Genomic DNA, 27,132 nt, shown 5'->3' on the forward strand with positions numbered 1-27,132 from the left:
GGCGCCCTGGATCGAACCATGGACCACAGGATCACGCGCCCAGTGTTCTGTCCGCTCAGCCACCGGCTCCCTGGCGGCTGAAATACGAATTAACTTACGAAATGGTACGAATTACCAGTAAACAATACTTTTAAATAATACGGCGACGTTGCATTGTATGAAACGATTTAAGTTGTCAAGTTTAATATCCAAAAACGGCACAACAGGTTCAACTGTCCACGGTAATGGTTCATTTAAATGATTACTTTTATCTTATGGAAACATGCGACATTTTCAAGTTCTCTGTTTTGGAAAAATATTGTTCTCTGACAGATTACAGTTACTCGAGACAATAGAAAGAGTTCATACAGAAATCACAATAGCGTGATGCATCAAATGAACAAATCCATAAGGGCCGTGACGAGGATTCGAACCTACGTCCGAGAGGCAGCGTCTGGGATGTTTGTCGGACGTAGGTTCGAACCCTCGTCAAGGCCCTTGTGGATTTGTTCTATAGAAATAGTCCTCCCATGAAGAGTGGTGGTTGAGAGCTAATGGCTGTCATCACCATTCACATAGCTACCGCGGGCGAATTTAATGGTATGTTGATTAAGATTCGCTACCTTGAACAAAAAGTTCCAAGTAGCACGGGCTATGGTGAGTCCATAACTTACCTGGCACAGGAGCGGGGCAAGTAGCACGGGCCATGGTGAGCCCGTAACTTACCTGGCACAGGAGCGGGGCAAGTAGCACGGGCTATGGTGAGCCCGTAGTGGACTTATCCGGCACAGGAGCGGGGCAACTAGCACGGGCTATGGTGAGCCCGTAGTGGACTTATCCGGCACAGGAGCGGGGCAACTAGCACGGGCTATGGTGAGCCCGTAGTGGACTTATCCGGCACAGGAGCGGGGCAACTAGCACGGGCTATGGTGAGCCCGTAGTGGACTTACCTGGCACCGGAGCGGGGCAAGTAGCACGGGCCATGGTGAGCCCGTAGTGGACTTACCTGGCACAGGAGCGGGGCAACTAGCACAGGCTATGGTGAGCCCGTAGTGGACTTACCTGGCACAGGAGCGGGGCAAGTAGCACAGGCTATGGTGAGCCCGTAGTGGACTTACCTGGCACAGGAGCGGGGCAAGTAGCACAGGCTATGGTGAGCCCGTAGTGGACTTACCCGGCACAAGAACGGTGCGAGGTCATGACAGCTTAGTGACAGCAGGCGAGGCTTCGTAATAGTTGAGGACGGGTGGATGCAGCCTGGTCTCCCAAGTGTCCCCAACATCAATAAACCGTCGTACTAAAGTACCCTATCCTGTACTAAGTAGGGTACTAAGTAGGGCTAAGTAGTAGTAGTAGGGTACTAAAGTACCCAATACTAGAATACCTTATCACAACCTACCAGAGGCCCCACGAACAGGAAAAGGCGCCCGTAATATCAATTTCGCGAGCAACTACCATTTTCTAGTACAAGTTTTGACCAGTCGTACGTCAAAAGTTGACGCACGACAGGTTTTGACCAGTCGTACGTCAAAAGTTGACGCGGTATTGCGAGGACGGCATAACTGGCCGACCCCTCACAGTGTTCAAGAGAGAACTGGATAAGCACCTCCAAAGGATACCTGATCAACCAGGCTGTGACGCATACGTCAGGCTGCGAGCAGCCGCGTCCAACAGCCTGGTTGATCAGTCCGGCAACCAGGAGGCCTGGTCGACGACCGGGCCGCGGGGACGCTAAGCCCCGGAAGCACCTCAAAGTAACGGGTCGGGGCGGATGAGCTCCGGCGCCAAGCGCGCAATACCGTACTGGATATCGGTTATTGCACCTTTGTTTATGTTCAGAGCTATATCTTGAAGGAGATTAATTTTTGTATAGATGTCTTGTGGTGGGCCTTCAGGGGAGATAAGGCGGCGGGGTGAGTGACTGGGGCCGCTACTGGCGATACCCGGGAGCCGGTCGGCCGAGCGGACAGCACGCTGGACTTGTGATTCTGGGTTCGATCCCAGGCGCCGGCGAGAAACAATGGGCAGAGTTTCTTTCATCCTATGCGCCTGTTACCTAGCAGTAAAATAGGTACCTGGGTGTTAGTCAGCTGTCACGGACTGCTTCCTGGGGGTGGAGGCCTGGTCGAGGACCGGGCCGCGGGGTCACTAAAAAGCCCCCGAAATCATCTCAAGATAACCTCAAGATGTAGTAATTGTTATCGTGGGGACAGGAAGCCTGGGTATATACTTGAGGCTTGTAATGTCCTCCTCAGGATGCATCCCCAAAATAGTTGCCTAACTCTTGGGTACCTATTTACTGCTAGGTGAACATAGGCATTAGGTGAAAGGAAACGGGCCCAATCGTTTCTGGTAGCAAGATCTTGATGGGTTGTGAAGCTATCCTTCCCTTCAATCACCTTCAGTCCGTTAAATGTTGTTCAATTTCAAATGTCTTTGAACATTTTCCATAATGTCGACCACTTGAGTATTTTTTAAATTAAAAGCTGTACAATGTGCCATGTAATTTTTTTTAAATTCTTAGGAATACTAAATTTTTGTTTTAAATTTTGCCCCGAATGGCGAGTTTATTGGGCAGCGCCACTCATCCTGTGAGTGGACACACCGCCATAGTGACAATATTGGGCAGCGTCACTCATCCTGTGAGTGGACACACCGCCATAGTGACAGTATTGGGCAGCGTCACTCATCCTGTGAGTGGACACACCGCCATAGTGACAGTATTGGGCAGCGTCACTCATCCTGTGAGTGGACACACCGCCATAGTGACAGTATTGGGCAGCGCCACTCATCCTGTGAGTGGACACACCGCCATAGTGACAGTATTGGGCAGCGTCACTCATCCTGTGAGTGGACACACCGCCATAGTGACAGTATTGGGCAGTATTGTTAATGTCAGAGGAGAGAGGGCGGGGTTATCTTGAGTTATCTAGATTTCGGGGCTTAGCGTCCCTGCGGCCCGGTCTCCTTTTTTTGCTACAACCCCCCCCCCCTTCAGGAAGCAGCCCGTAGCAGCTGAAGGTACCTATTTACTGCTAGGTAACAGGGGCATCAGGGTGAAAGAAACTCTGCCCATTTGTTTCCGCCTCCACCGGGAATTGAACCCGGAACCTCAGGACTACGAATCCGAAGCGCTGTCCATTCAGCTGTCAGGCCCCTTTAAAGCAAGGGTGCTTTATATGTTGTGGTTAAATTGCGTTGGCTCCGAGGATCACGAGTCATGCGACCCGGTCTCTGACCAGGCCTCCAGGGGCCAGATTTACGAAGTAGTTACGCATGCACTTACGAACGTGTACATCTTTCCTCAATCTTTGACGGCTTTGGTTACATTTATTAAACAGTTTACAAGCATCAAAAACTTGCCAATCAACTGTTGTTATTGTTATAAACAGCCTCCTGGTGCTTCGGAGCTCATTAACTGTTTAATAATTGTAAACAAAGCTGCCAAAGATTGAGAAAAGATGTACAGGTTCGTAAGTGCTTGCGTAACTGCTTCGTGAATCAGGTCCCTGGTTGGTCAACCAGGCTGTTTGACGCAGCGGCTCGCAATCTCTTGTCCCTGACAACACCGGCTAGAAATGTGTAATATTATGAGCGGCAGATAACGAGTCACGCTATCATGTCTGTAGCGGCAGATAACGAGGCCCGCTATCATGTCTGTAGTGGCAGATAGCGATACCCACTATCGTGTCTGTAGCGGCAGATAGCGAGGCACGCTATCATGTCTGTAGTGGCAGATAGCGATACCCACTATCGTGTCTGTAGCGGCAGATAGCGAGGCACGCTATCATGTCTGTAGCGGCAGACCTTTGGCGTCAGTGTCGTGATCTCTGCCATGAGTAACTGTAAGGCGGGGCCCTTGAGCTGAAGCCCAACCTGAGGGCACACAAGAGATTAAATCCCCTCTACTCGCCTTATCTTACGGGGAGGGTTCGATCCCAGAGAACAAAAGGATAGGAAATGTTCATCCTTAGGATTAGTGTTCTATTGGGGTCCGCAGAGCAATGTCCCCTCCGGTTTGACTTTGCCTCTTGGACTCTATCTTAAATTATAGTTAAATTCTTTGCTTATAGGTACTCAATGACTTAGGTTTTTGATGCGCTAAATTATTTATAAAATTCTACCCGTGTGTGTGGCGCGTAACTTTCTTGTATGCTGCCTAGAGTGTCCAGAGACGTGGGTTCGAGTCCATTGTATGGCCTCGGTATTTGTATCTTACCCTTTACATGTACACACACTTCACTATAAATGGTTTGTCTGTGTGTGTGTGTGTGTGTGTGTGTGTGTGTGTGTGTGTGTGTGTATGAGAACGTATACGTGTACACAGGATATACATACAGTACAATAAATTAGCCTCCTCCGGTGGCAACACTCAAATTACACCGAAGACCATGCATTGTATGCATACAATATGCATACAGTATGCATACAATATGCATACAGTATGCATACAATATGCATACAGTATGCATACAAGACGCACACGAGACACTCGGTGTATACTAATCAGTGTGTGACGCCGCAGAAACAAGCACATCCTGGCTCCTTGAGATCACAAGAGGGTCGTATACGCTTCAATTATCTTTCAAGCATTTTTGTCGTGTTTCTTACAAGAAAAACAGCCAAGATAAGCGTGATAACAGGTTGATTAATTGGTTCATAACGTGATGGGACGATGGTGGTGGTTACTGGGACGATGGTGGTGATTACTGGGACGAATGGTGGTGGTATTGGGACGACTTGGTCCTCGGACCAAGTCCATTCCATCCAGCGGTCGACCCCAAAGATGCATTCATCAGTTTTAACATTGTTCATTCAGAACTTTTCTCCAATATAAATTAATATTATATATTAGCATATTGTGCATATTTAGGCACTGTGGTTGGGTTAGGTGTTTAGGTTCTGTTGGCGATTATTTGTATTTGTAGTACGTGGGTGAAGCATTTATAGCGTTGTGGTTCGAACACAAGTCATTAGCGAAGCACTTGTTCAGGAAGTGTTCGAACGAAATCTGTCGAGTCGTGTGTAAATCGTTTTTCATTCATAAACAGCTGGGGTTTGGCAGGTGGATGGAATGGACTTTGGGTCTTTGTTTGGAGGACGGGCTTTGAGATGATGATGATGGAGGGGTGGGGGGGGGGGTAAGGAGACGTTGTTGTTGTTGTTGCCGTAGGTGGTTGGGGTGGGGGGGAGGGAGGGAGGAAGTACAGTAATAACCTAACCATTCCCCCCCTCCCCCACCCTCCCTGGAATATTTGTCTAAGTTTTCCTTAAAGCACTCTTGGGGGGGACCCCCTCTTATCGTACACTACCTGGTAGCATCTCCCACCTTTCAGAACCACCCTTTATCTAATTGCTATCTCATTCTAAACTTGCTCAACTCGAAAACATTCTTTCGAATCGTGTTGACATCTTATACCAGCTAATGTCGTCTTATAGAATATAAATATTTTTTATTTTTGCTAAGAATGAGACGTTACCTTGGCTACCTTGAGGCTACCTTGAGGTGCTTCCGGGGCTCAGCGTCCCCGCGGCCCGGTCGTCGACCAGGCCTCCTGGTTGCTCGAGGTGCTTCCTTGAGGTGCTTCCGGGGCTTAGTGTCCCCGCGGCCCGGTCGTCGACCAGGCCTCCTGGTTGCTCGAGGTGCTTCCTTGAGGTGCTTCCGGGGCTTAGTGTCCCCGCGGCCCGGTCGTCGACCAGGCCTCCTGGTTGCTGGACTGATCAACCAGGCTGTTAGACGCTGCTGCTCGCAGCCTGACGTATGAGCCACAGCCTGGTTGATCAGGTATCCTTTGGAGGTACTTATCCAGTTCTCTCTTGAACACTGTGAGGGGTCGGCCAGTTATGTCCCTTATGTGTAGTTGTTCATGTCTGGGGAATAACTGAGATCGTTCTCTGTTCACATTGAGAATTTGTTCATTCTGTTCTTCGCTGATCAAAACGGCATGATCTAAATGGAAGATAACATGTGATAAGATAAAGCTGAATAACATCGCATATTTCCAACACATATAAACATAGTCTCGTCTTTCGGTACACGTATATAGATTTGTCCACACAAGAGGCGGCACGGGCATGAATAGCCCGTAGGGAGCACGGGCATGAATACCCCGTTTCGTCCTCCCTCCCAAGGAGTGAGACGGAATGGGATTTTATCAACTAATACTTTAATATGCAGTATAGGAACAGTAGCACACGGGAGACATCTCCCGTCACGCAGGGTGCAGTCGCACCTCCACAGATCTTCAGAATCAGCTCTTGATACTGGTAATGGCTCCAAAGGGCCACCACTTACGGGCTATTCATACCCGTGCCACCTTTTGGGTGGCTTAATCTTCATCAATCAATCAGTAGCAGCGTCCGCCAACTTGCGCTGTGACGTCTGCCAGCGTTGTTCATTCTACTTTTGTAGATCTTCTCTAGGAAGAGAGGAGGTAGGTGGGGAGAGAGGTGTGTAACATTGACGTTGTTAACATGTCCTCCCTGCAGGAGTGTGGCCAGGGTCGACCTGTTTGTGGGAGAATGTGGGCATGAATGGTGGCGGGTCAGACGCAGGAAGTCTATCCCCTGGATGGACCTTATTTGTGGTAGTGAGGTGGACTCCTAGTCTCTAAGGTCACTGTTCTCGCTCGTGTGTACATTCAGGGTCGAGTCCCTATCTCCAGAGACCAGTAGCACGGGCTGTTTTTAGGTGGGTATGTGGGCCTGCGGGCCGCTCCAAGCAACAGCCTGGTGGACCAAACTCTCAATAGCCTGGCCTCGGGCCGGGCTTGGGGAGTAGAACAACTCCCAGAACCCCATCAACCAGGTATCAACCAGGTATCAACCCGCTTTACAACCTGTTTATCTTGCATACTTCTAAAATTCGTTTAATTCTGCCACTTTCTCTAGTTCATGAAATGTGTCCACTGTTGAATCTAGTTGTAAATAGGTACCCGGTAGTTATAGGGAACTATTGTGGGTCGTATCCTGGTGAAGGTTAGTGGTCTAAAGTAGTTACAGCTCCGCTCCTGTGTCGGGTAAGTCCACTTACGGGCTCGCCATAGCCCGTGCTACTTGCCCCGCTCCTGTGCCAGGTATTTTACGGGCTCGCCATAGCCCGTGCTACTTGGAACTGTTTGTTCCGAGCAGCTGAACCTACAAGCAACAACAGTACTAAACAAAGGTTAGTGACTTAAGGAAAGGCTGTGACTTAAGAGGGACTTCGGTAAGCCCTAAAAGGCTTCCTGTCCCCCCAGACGTCGGGAAACCAGATGTTTGTTTCTGAGGGCCCTTGAGCGGATGTGCGTGCTTGAGGGCCCGCCAAGTCGACGGTAAGGTACTCCGTGTGGGCACTCCCACAAACTCGTATGTTATTGTGCATGCGACACGTGTATCTCGTGTGAATTCTCATAGTTGTGCTTGCGGGGGTTGAGCTCTGGCTCTTTGGTCCCGCCTCTCAACTGTCAATCAACTGGTGTACAGGTTCCTGAGCCTATTGGGCTCTATCATATCTACACTTGAAACTGTGTATGGAGTCAGCCTCCACCACATCACTGCCTAATGCATTCCATCTGTTAACTACTCTGACACTGAACAAGTTCTTTCAAACGTCTCTGTGGCTCATGTGGGTACTCAGTTTCCACCTGTGTCCCCTTGTTTGCGTACCACCCATGTTAAACTGTTTATCCTTATCAACCCTGTCAATTCCTCTTGAGAATTTTGTAGGTAGTGATCATGTCTTCCCTTACTCTTCTGTCTTCCAGTGTCGTAAGGTGCATTTCACGCAGCCTTTCCTCGTAACTCATGCCTCTTAGTTCTGGGACTAGTCTAGTGGCATACCTTTGGACTTTTTCCAGCTTCGTCTTGTGCTTGACAAGGTACGGGCTCCATGCTGGGGCCGCATACTCCAGGATTGGTCTTACATATGTGGTGTACAGGGTTCTGAATGATTCCTTACACATGTTCCCGAAGACAGTTATGATGTTAGCCAGCCTCGCATACGCCGCAAATGTTATTCTTTTTATGTGGGCTTCAGGAGACAGGTTTGGCGTGATATCAACTTTTAGATCTTTGTCAGTTTCTTGAAGGACTTCATCTCCCATACGGTATCCTGTGTCCGGCCTCCTGTTTCCACTGCCTAGTTTCATTACCTTACATTTACTCGGGTTGAACTTTAGTAGCCATTTGTTAAACCATTCATTGTTTGTCATTCATTGTCTAGGTCATTTTTTAGCCTCATACTATCTTCCTGTCTTGATTCTCCTCATAATTTTTGCATCAGCAAACATTGAGAGAAACGAGTCTATACCCTTTGGGAGATCATTTACTTGTATCAGAAACCATATAGGTCCAAGGACTGAACCCTGCGGGACTCCACTGCTGACGGTTCGCCAATCTCAGGTCTCCCCCCTCACAGTGACTCGCTGTCTTCTGTTACTTAGGTACTCCCTTATCTAATGGAGTACCTTCCCTTTCACTCCTGCCTGCATCTCCAGCTTTTTCACTAGTCTCTTGTAGGGTACTGCATGAAAGGCTTTCTGGCAATCCAAAAAAATGTAGTCTGCCCACCCCTCTCTTGCTTGCTTGTGTACGTGTACACACACACACACACACACACACACACACACACACACACACACACACACACCACACACTCACTCACTCACTCACTCACTCACTCACTCACTCACACTGTTCGTGCACATTCTCCTTCGGTTAACTCTTCCAGTTTTTCTCCACCGAGCACTATTACTCTTATCCGTGTTTACCCGGACTTGTGGTCGTGTCTGGTGACCCGTCTCCCTCCCGTGGCCGGACACGGTGTCCGTGACCTTCTGCTTCTCCAACTTTCACGATAACAGTATATAGTGTGCGTGCCGTGTAGTTATCTTGAGATGATTTCGGGGCTTTTTAGTGTCCCCGCGGCCCGGTCCTCGACCAGGCCTCCACCCCCAGGAAGCAGCCCGTGACAGCTGACTAACACCCAGGTACCTATTTACTGGGATCGAACCTGGGACCACAGGATCACAGTCCAGCGTGCTGTCCGCTCGGCCAATCAGCTCCCACGTCAAAGTTTCGTATCTTCCACGCGAGTTTAAGGCTGTGTAGGGGTGTGGCTGTGGGGGGGTGTGGCCGTGGGGGGATGTGTAGGGGTGTGGCCGTGGGGGGATGTGTGGGAGTGTGGCCGTGGGGGGATGTGTGGGGGTGTGGTTGTGGGGGGATGTGTTGTGGGGGGTATTTTACAGTGTTCCATTAGCTCTAACCTACAATCACCAGTAACACTTACCTTCCAAGTGATGCTCAAGCGCTTCTTACAATAACATCTTTGAATAAACAGGAGACAAGCAGCAGCCTACTGAAATAGAACTCCCGCCCAATTCCCACAAGAATGACATTCCCCCCTCTTCCGCGACTCTCATTGGCTATCAAATAAGGGTTGCAAAGGTACGTTGCATGCAAGTAAGCGCCCTCGTAGTCATGAGGGGGGGAGGGGGGGGGGCAGTTAAAGGTCAAGAGTGGGAAGTATAGCATTATCCTCTCCCTAGTGACATCAGCAGCTTGTTAAACAGCTGGGACAAGGGGTCGAGGTCTGCTACAAAAGGAGGGAACTCAATCCGGATTTAACGTTATAAACTACTGCTTGTATTTCTTGCTTGGGGTGACCTAATGATAAATCCTGCGTGATGTATTTTTGTTTAATGTTTTAATGTTTTTTTAAGTTTTAATGTTTGTTTTTTTAAGTTTTAATGTTTTTAATTGCTTAGTTTCATTTGTTTCTGCTGCTGCCGAGGTGATATAATCTGATGGGAAATAGGTTCGAATAAATTTATATGTATGGATCACTGGAAAATTAGGTTCGAATCGGTTCGAAAGTAGGGGAAATAGGTTCGAATCCTTATCACGGCTCGTGTGGATTTTATCATTGATAAATCACGATAATGTGATTTGTGTGTGTAGAGCTGTAAGTATATTTTGGTTTCGTACCACCAATGGTTTTGTCATACCTTGAGGTTACCTTGAGGTGCTTCCGGGGCTTAGCGTCCCCGCGGCCCGGTCGTCGACCAGGCCTCCTGGTATGCATGAAGGAAATTCAAATGTCCCTTAATCTGAATGTGTTCTTACTAATGGCGGTGGCGTCTAATGGCAACCTGCTCTCGCACAAGACAGCACATATATGACTTATTGATTATAGTCACTATTTTGCTTATAAATAAGTATATATGTGACATATTCCAAGCCGTATTTTTTTTCAAGGTACTAACTTTTTCTGTTTTATTAAACAATAGATTTTAAACTTCAAGCACTCCAGAGTTCGGGAGTGTGGTTGCCGAGGTCGTTTGTTTGTTCCGGCAGTGTGTGGTTGGTGGGACGTTGTCCACCTGTACGCGAGTAACAGTCTGGCGCAGCAGCCAGAGCTCACTTTGGAGGTTTAAGTCTCAACCCCCTCAAGTCAGAACAGTCTCTAGGTGGTGTAAATTTCCAAGTTAGATGACAAAAATGGGTCATCATCATTCGTCAAAAATTCTTCATTGGTCAGGGATTGAATCCACTGATTCAATTCCTGAAAGAATCGATGGATTGTCAGTGCAGTGGGCGATTGTACTCGTGTTGGTGAGTTTAGGACACACTAACACGTCCCACTGGCCGAACTGGCTTGAAAACAGTAAATTATAACAGTTGAGGAGCTTCAGAATTAAAAGTTCTGTTCACGCTAAAATCCTGATGATCGGGACATTTCAGTTTATCCCAAATGTTCTTGTACCATGTGTGTAACTTGATGTTAAGCACGTTGAATATATAATTTGTCGAGGCTTATTTCAGTTTTGAAAGTGTTTATTTTCTTTTAATTTGTGTACTGCATAATATTTGTGCGTTACCAACTCTGCTTCAGTGCCCTTGGCCTGCGGTGCCATACTGCACATTATATGCCATTCAATCCATAAGAGTACATACTCTCACGCCCCATGTTCTAAACGTCTCCCGATATGGTAAGGCTGCTGCGATCTCTCAGACGTTTCTGGCTTTGTTGCGCTTGACTGGAGCTCAAGATCAGCAGCATCTTAAGAACAGGCAGTTCAAGAACAGCTTGAGCACTGTGGCTGTTGCAGAGAACTTGTTCTGCCGACTTTCACATGGGCAAGTCACGCTGGGTAAGACCTCTCGCTGAAGTGTAAGCACAGCAAGACTAATCTGGAGAAAGAGAGACTTCCTCCTCTATAGTGAAGTATTTTAAATTAAAATAATTCTTTTGGAGGGAGTTAAAGAAGATGGAGAGGGGGCAGATTAAGGAAAATGTTGATGTATTAGGATAGGAGGGTTCCCAGGATGTGGGATGGGGGTTGGTTCCCAGGATGCATTCACTAGTTGTGTTTGTGAGGGTTGAGCTTTGCTCTTTCGGCCCGCCTCTCAACTGTCAATCAACTGTTTACTAACTACTTTTTTTTCCACACCACACACACCCCAGGAAGCAGCCCGTGACAGGTGACTAACTCCCAGGTACCTATTTACTGCTAGGTAACAGGGGCATTCAGGGTGAAAGAAACTTTGCCCATTTGTTTCTGCCTCGTGCGGGAATCGAACCCGCGCCACAGAATTACGAGTCCTGCGCGCTATCCACCAGGCTACGAGGCCCCCGTAGGGGGGAGGGTTCCCAGGATGTGGGAGGGGGGGGTGGGAGAATGCCAGGATGCGAAGTGTAACAGATCTCGTAGTATAGTTGGCTTCGTTCTCTACTTATAATGTCTATTCCGTCAACTCATCAGCCTTCAAGACCACGGCACCCCTTGTACCCTGCAACCCAGGGAGCACAGGACACGGACGAGAGCACACCTGTGTTGAGCACTCACGCACGCACGCACACGCACTCACTCACGAGAGTGAGTGAGTGCGTGTTATGTGCGTGTTATGTACTAGGTTATGTACTACGTGTTATGTGCGTGTTATGTACTAGGCCTGCCTGGCCTAGTACATAATATATAGTAATAAGTGTCACGGGTGTTTTGTACTGCATTCCTTCCCTCTCTTACAAACCACAACTAACTATAAATATTAAAGGGGAATCCCGGTGTTCGATTCTCAGGCGGAACAGAAGTGGTTGGGCACGTGTTTTTCGCCTTAATGTGTTTATCCACCTAACAGGAAATGGGGGTTGGGGGGGGGGGTGTTACCATGGAGTTAGGCAGCTGTTGTGGGGTTGCCATAGCCCGCGTCCAACAGCCTGGTTGATCAGTCCGGCAACCAGGAGGCCTGGTCGACGACCGGGCCGCGGGGACGTTAAGCCCCGGAAGCACCTCAAGGTAACCTCAAGGTAGGTTGCATCTTGGGGAAGGTCAATAGTTCAACCTTATTGGGGAGGGGGGAGAGGGGAGGAGAAAGGGAGAAGACCTCCATACATGCCTAAAATAAATACAAAGGCTTCCTGTCCCCGATAACGGGTATTATTAGATGCCCAAGCAGCGGGGCAGTTGGGTCAGAGGGTACAGCCAGGATGCCACACATGCCACCAGTCTTATAAGCTTGGTCTTCAACAGGGGTTCTCCCTGGCCTCAATATACCCCTATTCATACATTTCTCCCTCTCTTGTCTTCCATTTTCCCCCCTCTTTTTCTCTTTTGTCTAGTTCCAATTCACAGTTTATTAAAGTTATGGTCGATTACAGCAAAAATACAAATTTAAGTTGAGGGTAAATAATCTCTCGCATTCTGTTACAGAATATTGAAATTTCCTTTTTTTTGTAGCATGTTGTAATCGAAATAGGTATATATAAGACAGTCTACGGGCTCACCATAGCCCGTGCTACCTGGAACTTTTTCTTCCAAGTAGCGAATCATAAACAACAGCAACAAATCGAAATGGCTAGGTACCGTTCCTTCTCTCCATCCCCGTCCCAACACCTATCCTGTCCTCGTATCCCCTCCATGGGCTTTAGTCCTACTGGCTTTACACTTATTATTTAAGTGCTTATTATTTAAGATACTCTGCCCATGTGTTTCCGCCTCAGCCGGGGATCGAACCCGGAACCTTAGGAGTACGAATCCCGAGCACTGTCCACTCAGCCGTCAGACCCCTTCCTGTACTTTAGGGGGTTGGTAGTGGTGGTGACAGCACTATTAAAATCTCCACAAAGACGTATTCTAAACAAGAAGATTGAAGAAAGATCACAAGCCAAACGACTCGTACCACACTGAAGAAATTCATATAGAACAGAAAGCCACGCAACAGTTAACGAGGAACCGAGAACAAAAAAGTTTCACATATGCAAAAATCCTCCTCCACCCACATTAGACCTGGAGGTGATGGCGATGTGGGACTTTGGACTACTAGACAGACAACACGCAGGCCAAACCGTCGTTTGGTTGTCAATATATCGAAGCATACCAAACCATCGTTTGGTTGTCAGTATATCAACCAGTATATGGTTGTCAATATCGCCAGAGACGGCTGGCCATAAGCTCCAGCAGCAGGAATCTGGAAATCAACAATATACATGTTTTACCGGCCGGGTGTACTGGCTTCTTGTTGTGTATGGCGAGGCTGAGTGTGGCAAGGCGCGAGGCGACCAGTGTAGCACGGTCATGTAGCCTCGCCCAGCCGTCCGCTCCTCCAAGGATATCACGTGGAAGGAGCGACCCACTGTCACTAAGCTGCAATGGTTATCCACGTTCTTCTCCTAACCCCACATTGGCTAGCGGGCATGATTAGTAAATATGTAACTGGCTGACCACAGATGTTTTAAATCTCGACTCTTGGTTCTTGCCCGGGCTGGTACTTGTAGTAAATATATGCGGTCATTCTCGACGGGAGACATCTCCTGTCACGCAGGGTGCAGTCGCACCTCCACAGATCTCCAGTATCATCTACTGATACTGGTGATGGCTCAAAAGGGCCACCACTTACGGGCTATTCATGCCCGTGCCACCTTTTGGGTGGCTTAATCTTCATCAATCAATCAGTTCATTCTCAGTCCCGACGCCTACATGGGTCATTTTACTGGCACTTGCAGACACTTGCACGAGCCTAAAGTACAATGTCAGGTGTGCCTCTTCAGGACAGCTACACTAGAGCGAGTCTTTCCAGCAACGTCTGGAGCCTAATTTCACCTTTAACTGCTATGAGTGATCGAGTGTGGTGTTTCTCTACTGGGGTTTCTCCTACACCAATGTCAATATTTCACCTCTATAGCCTCGCTGAGTGAGAGTCTGATAAAGAATCTTGGTCACTGGAGAATGAAATCAGAATTTAGTTAGCATATATACTGCTCAAGATAGCAGTATATATAGACCCGATGCAGGCATGCAGTGTCAGTGTATAGTCTCTAGTGTACGCAAGTGTACGCACGTTATGTACTCTCCCACTTAAGTGTGTTTACCGGTACACTTAGAGGGCTGACGTTATAATGGTCATACAGTGACTTGGTCTAAGTAAAAAGAAATGTTATCATTTTAGCTGTCATAAAAAATTTTTACTCGAAGTGAGATGCATTAATTTATCACAGACAAGAGAATTTGACAAACGAAGCTGTGTCACCAGGATCAAGACACACACATATTAAACAAAGATGTAACATGAGCTGATGTCTGTTGTAACGTCAGCTGCTGTCACCTATTGTAACACCCGTTAACCTTCTCTATCACCTGTGATCCTCTCTACCACTCCTAGTGGTCATAAGGAAACAGAGTAAGGAATGTGAGGTGATAAAAAGTGAACTCTGGACTGGACTCTGGTTGGTGGACTCTGGACTGGACTCTGGACTGGACTCTGGACTGGACTCTGGACTGGACTCTGGACTGGACTCTGGACTGGACTCTGGACTGGACTCTGGACTGGACTCTGGACTGGACTCTGGACTGGACCTCTGGAGGGCCCGCCAACCACCAGTCTGGTTCCATTAAATTCTTACTAATCATAACCCCCAGATCCCTTTCGCAATCTCAAACCATCTAGCTCGTATCTTGTAACTCTATCATTATTACCTAGCCTCAAAACTTTATATTTATCATTAAACTGCATCTGCCAATCTTTTGACCATTTCTAAACCCTATTTAGATGGTCTTGAAATGAGTCTTTTTCCATGCTTATTTCCCTCCCGATTTGTGTATCATCGGCAAATTTGCAAATATTGCTGATCAAACCTGAATTTAAATCATTTATATATATTATGAATAATAGAGGTCCCAGGAGAGAACCTTGCGGCACTCCACTCAAAACATTTTCCCACTCCGACTTAACTCCATTTATACTGTTTCCTTTGGTATAGCCATGCCCTAATCCTACTTAATATAGCACCCCTAATACCATGAATCTCTCTTTTTAATCACTTTCATGTGGCACTATGTCAAAAGTTTTGCTAAAGTCGAGGTACACATGCAAACCTTACCACTATCAACTGCCTTCCATGACCTGCCTGGCATTATCTATCAAATGTAGATATGATAGAGCCCAGTAGGCTCAGGAACCTGTACGCCAGTTGATTGACGGTTGAGAGGCGAGATCAAAGAGCCAGGGCTCAACCCCCGCAAGCACAACTAGGTGAGTATACGCACAGTATTCATACGGGCCTGGTGCTTAATATAGCCGCTGTCGGTGTAAGGTCTCCAGGCAGGCAGGAGTCACAGTGGACGGCTGATACGACCTTGTACTCTCTCCTCTCTCTCCCTCTCTTCCCACCCTCCCTCTCTTCCCACCCTTCCTCTCTTCCCTCCCTTCCTCTCTTCCCTCCCTTCCTCTCTTCCCTCCCTTCCTCTCTTCCCTCCCTTCCTCTCTTCCCTCCCTTCCTCTCTTCCCTCCCTTCCTCTCTCCCTTCCTCTCTCCCCTCTCTCCCTTCCTCTCTCCCCTCCCTCCCTTCCTCTCTCCCCTCCCTCCCTTCCTCTCTCCCCTCCCTCCCTTCCTCTCTCCCCTCCCTCCCTTCCTCTCTCCCCTCCCTCCCTTCCTCTCTCCCTTCCTCTCTCCCCTCCCTCCCTTCCCTCTCTTCCCTCCCTCCCTTCCCTCTCTTCCCTCCCTCCCTTCCCTCTCTTCCCTCCCTCCCTCCCTCCCTCCCTCTCTTCCCTCCCTCCCTCCCTCCCTCCCTCTCTTCCCTCCCTCCCTCCCTCCCTCCCTCCCTCCCTCTCTTCCCTCCCTCCCTCCCTCCCTCTCTTCCCTCCCTCCCTCCCTCCCTCCCTCCCTCCCTCCCTCTCTTCCCTCCCTCCCTCTCTTCCCTCCCTCCCTCCCTCCCTCTCTTCCCTCCCTCTCTTCCCTCCCTCTCTTCCCTCCCTCTCTTCCCTCCCTCCCTCTCTTCCCTCTCTCCCTCCCTCCCTCTCTTCCCTCCCTCCCTCCCTCCCTCTCTTCCCTCCCTCCCTCCCTCTCTTCTCTTCCCTCTCTCCCTCCCTCCCTCTCTTCCCTCTCTCCCTCCCTCCCTCTCTTCCCTCCCTCCCTCCCTCCCTCTCTTCCCTCCCTCCCTCCCTCTCTTCTCTCCCTCCCCCCTCTCTCTCTTCCCTCCCTCTACATTAATAAGCGAAAACATTAATATCTACGTAATAAAAGCGAGGATAAATAGATTAATAACTACAGTATTATAACAATAATAATCCTACTAAAACAGGTCAATTCGTTAGAAAACGGCGAGTAGTTCAAGGAAGACGTCAGGAAAAAAAAAGCGAGGCAGGGGGCGCACGTGCTAGGCTTCCTCTCTCCAACATCCGGGTTCCTTAGTGCGTAATATTCACGGCTTGTAAACAAAGGCCAGATGGTCGTTAGTCCAGACCTGTTTATGAATGAAACGGCTTACACGCACCTCTCAGCTGACTGGTGAGCGTAACTCTAACAGCGATTCTTTATATTCCAATTTTGCGCCATCAAAATGCCGCCATTCCATCCTGTCAATTCTTGCCAGCAACACAACATGAGGGCGTTGTGGCCTTGACCTAGTATGTGAGCGCATGGGAAGTTTTCCTGAATCAGAGGATCGTTACATTACCAGCGGGCACCCCACAGCAGAAGAAAATGTATATATGCTGGTTAGCATTGCTAATGTGTGGCCACGTCTGTGGTAGAAAATAATAATAATAATAATAATAAAACACAGCTTGGCTATGCGGCTCGTAAGTCATCATGCGGTAACCAGAAACGACTCTCTAGATTCGCCACTCCGTACAAATTGCAACCGTTTGTCTAACCAGGAAAGTTTGAGGTATATAATAGGCTTGGGAGCTGGTACGATTGAAATGGTTTTATTGTTATTAAAATGCACATTTGTTTTATAATAGTGTGTGCACGCAGCCCATTCTGCTAAAAATGTAAGTTATGTATTTGGTGGAAAACCAATAATGACGTTTGATGGATATATATATTTAGCAGTAAAATAGGTACCTGGGTGTTAGTCAGCTGTCACGGGCTGCTTCCTGGGGGTGGAGGCCTGGTCGAGGACCGGGCCGCGGGGACACTAAAAAGCCCCGAAATCATCTCAAGATAACCTCAAGATAAGCCACCGGAAAGTAGAATTTTGCTTTATTGTATTGAACAAACTGGAAACTTTATTAGTGACATAAATATAAGACCTGACTTTCTCCTAACAATGCTAGGCCTAATATTATCATATACTAGGCCTAGGAATATTTAAGTTTAGTTTTAGCTCTATTTATCTGGGTTCTAAAATTTATAGTACAAAACTTTTATTTTGTAATCCATCCATATTATATTTGTACTTTCGACCAAAAGTACAAATTTTTGTACTATAAGTACTTTCATTTTAGGAGGATGTGATAGATTATATATGTATATTGTATGTATATATATATATAGTGTGTGTGTGTACCATATATATAATAATATGTATGTATATAATTGCTAGTCTGCAGGTGAACTATTTAAATATATTATTATTATAGCTTATATACTGTGTATTAAGTATAGCTTTTCCTTCTTGACATACAAGACACACACACACACACACACACACACACACACACACACACACACACACACACACACACACACACACACACACACACACACACACACACGAGACCCGAGACTGCATGATGACTGACGATGTTTTTCAGTAGTAAACCCGTGGGCTGCGCCGCCACGCGCCCTGGCAACACCGGCCAAGCTAATTCGGCTTCCCGCGCTATAGATGGCGCCTTGGCGTCACGCCAGGATACGTCTCTTGCGCAGTGGGGGCAGAGGTTGAACGTTGAATACTTCAGTGCCTGGTGATTCAGTAGTGGTCAGTTTAACAGGATCGTACTATTTTATGTAGGCATAATAAGATAGAACGGGGTGTGGGTTTAATTAAACACTTAGAGAGACATCAGTTGTTAGCGGAACATATGTTAGGTGCATTTGGGGGAAGGGGGGGAAGGGACGTATTGGACAGACAGGTGCGCAGAAGGAATGGTCTCAGGGACTCATTTCACTCGTGTGGTCGACCTACAGACCTACTCATTTCACTCGCGTGGTTGACCTACAGACCTACTCATTTCACTCGTGTGGTTGACCTACAGACCTACTCATTTCACTCGTGTGGTTGACCTACAGACCTACTCATTTCACTCGCGTGGTTGACCTACAGACCTACTCATTTCACTCGTGTGGTTGACCTACAGACCTACTCATTTCACTCGCGTGGTTGACCTACAGACCTACTCATTTGACTCGTGTGGTTGACCTACAGACCTACTCATTTCACTCGCGTGGTTGACCTACAGACCTACTCATTTCACTCGCGTGGTTGACCTACAGACCTACTCATTTCACTCGCGTGGTTGACCTACAGACCTACTCATTTCACTCGCGTGGTTGACCAGGATTATATTCAACTGCAGGCGATGAGTCACAATAACGTGGCTGAAGTATGATGACCAGACCACACACTAGAAATTGAAGAGACGACGACGTTTCGGTCCGTCCTGGACCACACAATCGACTTGAGAATGGTCCAGGACGGACCGAAACGTCGTCGTCTCTTCAATTTCTAGTGTGTGGTCTGGTCATTATATTCAACTGTGCTTATTTTGGATGTACGGTTTCTCCAAACTGTCCTCTCGCCTCATTGTTTACGGAATCGACCATTCCGTTACAAAACACTGAATTCGTACACATTAAAGCACCGTAATATTGGACGTCGGTTCGTACGTTCCTAGCAGGGGGCAAAACAGTTGCATTTTAAATGAACAAATCCACAAGGGCCGTGACGAGGATTCGAACAGTTGCATTTTTTTTTTAGTGTCCATTTTAGAGGTGCTGGTTGCTCTCGATTGGATACGGGATAACCCCGGCCCTAGAGCAGGCAGACGACTGAAGATCCGTTTGATCCAACTCCCAACAGCTGCCAAACTCCCAGAGGAACAATGGAATTAAGGTAAAATGCCTTAACGTCTCGCCTCCCCCGGGAGTCGAACTTGGGTTTAATAGGTTGAGAGTAAACTGCGCAAAACCCCACAGGTCACCTGGACATAAATTTGCAAAAAGATCTAGAGCAGAATAATTGCTTTCCTTGTAATGTAATACTTGTAATAATGTAATACTTGTATTAGTAATGTAATACTTGTATTAGTAATGTAATACTTGTATTAGTAGTTAATTTATAATTATTTTTTGAGATATATACAAGAGTTGTTACATTCTTGTAGAGCCACTAGTACGCGTAGCGTTTCGGGCAAGTCCTTAATCCTATGGTCCCTGGAATACGATCCCCGCCGCGAAGAATCGTTGTTATAACCAAGTACACATTTTACTGTTGCGTTAAACAGAGGTTTCAGTTAAGGATTTGCGCCCAGTAAATCCTCCCCGGCCAGGATACGAACCCATGACAAAGCGCTCACGGAACGCCAGGCGAGTGTCTTACCACTACACCACGGAGACTGTAGAAACGAACGTAATTAGAACGAAATAAAGAAATTAGAACGTAATAAAGGAAACTGCAGAAAGCCTATTGGCCCTCGTAGCGAGGGAGTTCCTGTTTATATAATGTGTAGAATGAATGAAATGTGTGTGTAATGATGTCAAGTTGACCATAATCTGGCCCCTGGTGCACCAGGGGCCAGATTCACGAAGCAGTTAAGCAAGCACTTACGAACCTATACATCATTTCTCAATCTTTGGCGGCTTTGTTTACAATTATTAAACAGTTAATGAGCTCGGAAGCACCAGGAGGCTGTTTATAACAATAACAACAGTTAATTGGGAAGTTTTCATGCTTGTAAACTGTTTAATAAATGTAACCAAAGCCGTCATAGATTGAGGAAAGATGTACACGTTCGTAAGTACTTGCGTAACTGCTTCGTGAATCTGGGCCCAGGTTCGTAAATGCTTGCGTAACTGCTTCGTGAATCTGGCCCCTGGTGCACCAGGCTGTTATGGCAACACGGGGCCCGCACTTTGAGATAACATTGTTGTGCTTCTGACCTGAAAATTGTTTTGACCAATGTGGTTGAGCTTGGGGACAAGCTCTTGCAGCCTCAGCTACAATCTTTTTTTGTTTTCTCATAACTGAACCTTTGTCATTTGGGGTTCTACATCTTTATTTCGTTCTCCTTTATTCCCATCTTTATTTTTGTACAATGATTATTTTTTTTGCATCACCCTTAGTTTCCAGTCTGGAAAAAAATTCATTCCAGTTTTTTTTTTTTTTTTTTTTTTTTTTTTTTTTTAAATTTGCCCCGAGGGGCGAGTTTATTGGGCAGCGTCACCCATCCTGTGAGTGGACACACCGCCATAGTGACAGTATTGGGCAGCGTCAATCATCCTGTGAGTGGACACACCGCCATAGTGACAGTATTGGGCAGCGTCACCCATCCTGTGAGTGGACACACCGCCATAGTGACAGTATTGGGCAGCGTCAATCATCCTGTGAGTGGACACACCGCCATAGTGACAGTATTGGGCAGCGCCACTCATCCTGTGAGCGGACACACCGCCATAGTGACAGTATTGGGCAGCGTCAATCATCCTGTGAGTGGACACACCGCCATAGTGACAGTATTGGGCAGCGTCAATCATCCTGTGAGTGGACACACTGCCATAGTGACAGTATTGGGCAGCGCCAATCATCCTGTGAGTGGACACACCGCCATAGTGACAGTATTGGGCAGCGTCAATCATCCTGTGAGTGGACACACCGCCATAGTGACAGTATTGGGCAGCGTCACTCATCCTGTGAGTGGACACACTGCCATAGTGACAGTATTGGGCAGCGTCAATCATCCTGTGAGTGGACACACCGCCATAGTGACAGTATTGGGCAGCGTCAATCATCCTGTGAGTGGACACACCGCCATAGTGACAGTATTGGGCAGCGTCAATCATCCTGTGAGTGGACACACTGCCATAGTGACAGTATTGGGCAGCGCCAATCATCCTGTGAGTGGACACACCGCCATAGTGACAGTATTGGGCAGCGTCAATCATCCTGTGAGTGGACACACCGCCATAGTGACAGTATTGGGCAGCGTCACTCATCCTGTGAGTGGACACACTGCCATAGTGACAGTATTGGGCAGCGTCAATCATCCTGTGAGTGGACACACCGCCATAGTGACAGTATTGGGCAGCGTCACTCATCCTGTGAGTGGACACACTGCCATAGTGACAGTATTGGGCAGCGCCAATCACCCTGTGAGTGGACACACCGCCATAGTGACAGTATTGGGCAGCGTCAATCATCCTGTGAGTGGACACACCGCCATAGTGACAGTATTGGGCAGCGTCACTCATCCTGTGAGTGGACACACTGCCATAGTGACAGTATTGGGCAGCGTCAATCATCCTATGAGTGGACACACCGCCATAGTGACAGTATTGGGCAGCGTCACTCATCCTGTGAGTGGACACACCGCCATAGTGACAGTATTGGGCAGCGCCACTCATCCTGTGAGTGGACACACCGCCATAGCAGCATGTACAACACTCCCCAATAGGAAGAAAACCCGCTGGGTTGTTCATCCTGTCACTTGTACCCAGACACAGCTGGGACTTGCTTAACAGTCTCAAGTGAACAGCTCCTCAAACAAGAAGATTAACATTCGTCAACCCGTAAACTCTATCTTGCGGGTGCCAAATGGGGAATCTTTAAATGACAGTATCTGTTTGACAAATAGTGTTTTCCTAACTCAAATGTGGGGTTTTTATTCTACACATTAATATCTCTCAGATGTTCATATTCTTGTAGATAGTGGTCAAGGCGGTGTCAGTCACTCTCATCAGATTTTGCAACTCCGCTTCTCAACTGTTGTTTCTACTCCCAATCTCTATGGACATTTGTGTCAAAAATGGATTCTCGCTATTACTGATTCTCTCCCTCGTCCTCCTCCTTTTCGTCCATAATGATTGGGATTGCCAGCTGCAACCATGTTGTACCATCATACAGATTCACTGGTTTGTGCTTCTATCCTCCTTTCCTCAGTTACCTTGTCACGGTGATGTTGCCTGATAATACCTATAATTCGTTTGAGTCTTGGGTATGAAGTATTCAATATGGTCTCCTTCAGCGCCTTCAGCAGCCAGCACATCTGCTCGTTCATTCCCACATATTCCAACATGGGAGGGGATCCACAGAAACTTGATGACTCTTCCCTGATTGGTAAGTACTCTCACAGCTCTCTTAATTTCAGCGACTATTGCAAGATTTTCTGCCCGATTTTTACTTAGGCTTTGCAGCGCTGCTTTTGAATCAGTGCAAATCACTGCACCATTAGTGTTCCGTTCAAGGAATCTTAACACCCTAACAAAGGCAGTTAGCTCTGCTTGCGTTGAAGAGGCATAGTTCTCAATACGCGCATTTTCTTAATTTCCGCGTTGAAAAGCATTATTCCTAATTACAGTGTATGCTGCACCAGCCCTGCCATTGATAGGATTAGATGACCCGTCAGTGTAGATTTTTATTAGCATTAGCAAGTGATCTATCTCCTTAAAAATTGGTATCACATTAGCAACCTTCCACGACTCTGGCACTCTGCCTGACTCTAATGATTTATTAAATATGGTAGACAATGGATCGCAAAGCTCCTCTTTGCATTCTTTAAGCACCCTGGCAAACACTTCATCCGGCCCTGGGGATTTGTTTGGTTTGAGTTTTACCATTTGTTTAATATCATCCCTGGTAACTGTTAGACTAGCTAACCTGTCCTCGTCCCCACCCACATAGACTTGTTCGGCTGAAGGCATAGTTAAGTTTTTCTTTAGTAGATAGAGATAAAATATTTTATCTTTAGAGATAAAATATTTATTAAAAATACTACTCATCTCTTCGTCATTTTCCGTTAACTGACCTGTCTCGGTTTTTTTATGGACCTATCCTTTCCCTAACCTTTGTTCGATATAACTGAAAAAATCCTTTAGCATTTACCTTTGCTTGGCCTGCTATACGAACTTCATAGTTGCTTTTTGCTCTCCTTATCTCTCTTTTTTTTAACATTTCTAACCAGTTGTGCGAATTCTTGTTCTAAATTGACTTCCCCATTCTTAATCCTTTTATACCAAGCTCTACCTATAAGGTTTTTCAGATCCCTTGTTATCCATTTCCGGTCATTTGTATTTGATCTATCCAATTTGTAAGGTATACTACTTTCCTGTGCTTTGCTTAGAATATTTGTAAATAAGTTATATTTTGAATCCAAATCGAAATCCTCCTTTACATCACACATCGGTGGGTTCCCGTCTTGCTCCAAGTCCACCCCCCCCCCTTCCCCAAGGCCCAAGACTTTCCAATCAATTTGCCCCCAAAAATTTCTTAGGATATTGAAATTAGCTTTATGAAAATCTTGCACTTTAACAGAATTTTCTCCTGCAGATCTATTCCACTCTATGCTAAATCTGATTTCTTTGTGATCACTGTTCTAAGTTTTGATTTAGGAAAGATCTGGGTAAATTCTGGTTCAGTAACAAATCTATCTTGAGATGATTTTGGGGCTTTAGTGTCCCCGCGGCACGGTCCTTGACCAGGCCTCCACCCCCAGGAAGCAGCCCGTGACAGCTGACTAACCCCCAGGTACCTATTTTACTGTTAGGTAACAGGGGCATAGGGTGAAAGAAACTCTGCCCATTGTTTCTCACCGGAGCCTGGGATCGAACCCAGGACCACAGGATCACAATTCCAGCGTGCTGTCCGCTCGGCCGACCGGCTCCCATACCTTGAGGTTACCTTGAGGTTACCTTGAGGTGCTTCCGGGGCTTAGTGTCCCCGCGGCCCGGTCGTCGACCAGGCCTCCTGGTTGCTGGACTGATCAACCAGGCTGTTAGACGCGGCTGCTCGCAGCCTGACGTCCATAGGGTTGTTGATTTGTGGAACCAATTACCGCTTAACTTGGTGGAGGTGGGATCCCTTCATTGTTTCAAGCGTGGGTTGGACATGTATATGAATGGGATTGGGTGGTTATAAATAGGAGCTGCCTCGTATGGGCCAATAGGCCTTCTGCAGTTACCGATTGATTGACGATTGATAAAGATTAAGCTACCCAAGAGGTGGCACGGGCATGAATAGCCCATAATGCAGTTACCTTTTATTCTTATGTTCTTGTATGAAGGTGAATGTAACTTGGTTCTCTACTTGCCCCGCTCCTGTGCCAGGTAAGTTACGGGTTCACCATATCCCGTGCTACTTGCCCCGCTCCTGTGCCAGGTAAGTTACGGGCTCACCATATCCCGTGCTACTTGCCCCGCTCCTGTGCCAGGTAAGTTACGGGCTCACCATAGCCCGTGCTACTTGCCCCGCTCCTGTGCCAGGTAAGTTACGGGCTCACCATAGCCCGTGCTACTTGCCCCGTTCCTGTGCCAGGTAAGTTACGGGCTCACCATAGCCCGTGCTACTTGCCCCGCTCCTGTGCCAGGTAAGTTACGGGCTCACCATAGCCCGTGCTACTTGCCCCGCTCCTGTGCCAGGTAAGTTACGGGCTCACCATAGCCCGTGCTACTTGGAACTTGTTCCGAGTAGCTGAATCTATAATAACAACAACAACAGTAACTTGGTTGCACGACCAGATATGCCTATTGTCCCAGGGATTTCGTGCCTCGGACGCCCCACGCACACTGCACACATCTCGAAAATGTTGGCATGGATTGCAGGGTGTGCGCGCGGGTGCTGTGCCTTGACTGATACCTTGCCGGCACGTGCACCTGATGCAACACCGCCACGAATTGCATGCAACACACACAACACCTGATTGATTGATTGATAAAGATTAAGCCACCTAAAAGGTGACACGGGCATGAATAGCCCGTAAGTGGCGGCCCTTTTGAGCCATTACCAGTATCAAGAGCTGATACTGGAGATCTTTGGAGGTGCGACTGCACCCTGCGTGACGGGAGATGTCTCCCGTGCACAACACCTTCTTGTTGTCTTATGAAACACAACAATGAGCCTTTGCACCAATGGTGGTGAGGTTGTCGGGTAAATCACTACGTTTTCTTGCAGTTCTTTAATTACCTTTGGGAAGATTAGGTTAGAATTACCTTTGGGAAGATTAGGTTAGAATTACCTTTGGGAAGATAGGTTAGAATTACCTTTGGGAAGATAGGTTAGAATTACCTTTGGGAAGATAGGTTAGAATTACCTTTGGGAAGATAGGTTAGAATTACCTTTGGGAAGATAGGTTAGAATTACCTTTGGGAAGATAGGTTAGAATTACCTTTGGGAAGATAAGTTAGAATTACCTTTGGGAAGATAGGTTAGAATTACCTTTGGGAAGATAAGTTAGAATTACCTTTGGGAAGATAGATTAGAATTACCTTTGGGAAGATAGGTTAGAATTGTTAAGACATGTTCACTAATAACACACTATATGGCATTATTAACGCGTTCAGTGTTGTATATAAGTTACACACACAGAGATCACACTAACGTGATGCATCAAATGAACAAATCCACAAGGGCCGTGACGAGGATTCGAACTGTTTTTAAGACATAGCTCGGGTGCAGGGGGGGGGGGGGGGAAGTTGTGTAAAACCCTGGTTTGTGCCTTGGAGAGGCTACGGGATCCAGTAAGTTCAGTAGAACTTCGGTTTCAACTTTTTTTTTTTTTACCCTGTCGTAGCTCAGTCGATTAAAGCAGTGTCTGGGATGCTCCCGGACGCAGGTTCGAATCCTCGTCACGGCCCTTGTGGATTTGTATACAAGTGTTTCCCCTATATTGCTTTGCAATATTAGGACGTTTGCCGTTGCAACATTCTTGCAATGTTATTTTGCATCACAAAAATAAATCCTATCCTCCTTTGGGAGTGATGGGGCGTGGTGTTTACATCCTATTTCCTCGTAATGTTTGTAAATTAATATAGAAATTCTGAATATATCTCAGAAAACATATATTACTGTATATAATATATAATAATAGAATGTTTTTAAGTGGTGAGGGAAGCAGTGGTTACTATGGAAGCAGTTTCCTGGAAGGGAGGAACATTATCAAGGGTAATCGATTGATTGAAGATTTAAGCCAGCCAAAAGGTGGCACGGGCATGAATAGCCCGTAAGTGGTCGCCCTTTGGAGCCATTACCAGTATCAAGAGCTGATACTGGAGATCTGTGGAGGTGCGACTGCACCCTGCGGAGAGGTCGTGACCTCAGGGTAAGCGCGTTGTTGTTGTTAATAGATTCAGCTACTCTGAACAAGTTCCAAGTAGCACGGGCTATGGTGAGCCCGTAACTTACCTGGCACAGGAGCGGGGCAAGTAGCACGGGCTATGGTGAGCCCGTAGTGGACTTACCTGGCACAGGAGCGGTGCAAGTAGCACGGGCTATGGTGAGCCCGTAACTTACCTGGCACAGGAGCGGGGCAAGTAGCACGGGCTATGGTGAGCCCGTAGTGGACTTACCTGGCACAGGAGCGGGGCAAGTAGCACGGGCTATGGTGAGCCCGTAACTTACCTGGCACAGGAGTGGGGCAAGTAGCACGGGCTATGGTGAGCCCGTAGTGGACTTACCTGGCACAGGAGCGGTGCCGTCTCTGTGCTATGTTGGGGGTAAGCGCGAAGCTATTGCGACTATATAGCCCCTTGGAAGGGGTCAGGATAAGGATTTGGGATGGGACGGGGGGGGGAAGGAATGGTGCCCAACCACTTGGACGGTGCACCAAGGTTGTTCACCTTGGTGAAGAATGTTGAAACCTGGAGCTACAGCTAATTATGCACCCCATCCCCATCCTGTGGGTGGCAGTGGGTCTTTGAGCCACTGTGGAAAATGATACATAATGGGACTCGGGAACCGAA

At 47.3% G+C, this 27,132-nt stretch overlaps 2 protein-coding genes across 2 annotated transcripts in view; one reads left to right on the plus strand and one right to left on the minus strand.

Annotated features, from left to right (window-relative positions):
* The window catches only part of LOC123747074 (protein phosphatase 1 regulatory subunit 3B), a 131,371-nt gene that overhangs the window by 27,683 nt on the left and 76,556 nt on the right, over nucleotides 1–27,132 (plus strand). The gene's annotated exons all lie outside the window — the stretch shown is intronic.
* Nucleotides 10,424–27,132, minus strand: part of LOC138358880 (melanoma-associated antigen C1-like) — a 35,954-nt gene continuing 19,245 nt past the window's right edge. Inside the window, exons 3-5 of the mRNA XM_069317231.1 lie at nucleotides 22,756–22,898; nucleotides 14,675–14,839; nucleotides 10,424–10,522 (exon numbers count right to left, since the gene is read on the minus strand). Of these exons, the coding sequence (XP_069173332.1) occupies nucleotides 10,424–10,522; nucleotides 14,675–14,839; nucleotides 22,756–22,898 (407 nt within the window). The remainder of the gene's footprint in view (nucleotides 10,523–14,674; nucleotides 14,840–22,755; nucleotides 22,899–27,132) is intronic.

Source organism: Procambarus clarkii, chromosome 87 (assembly GCF_040958095.1).
Source record: "Procambarus clarkii isolate CNS0578487 chromosome 87, FALCON_Pclarkii_2.0, whole genome shotgun sequence".
NCBI lineage: Eukaryota > Metazoa > Arthropoda > Malacostraca > Decapoda > Cambaridae > Procambarus > Procambarus clarkii.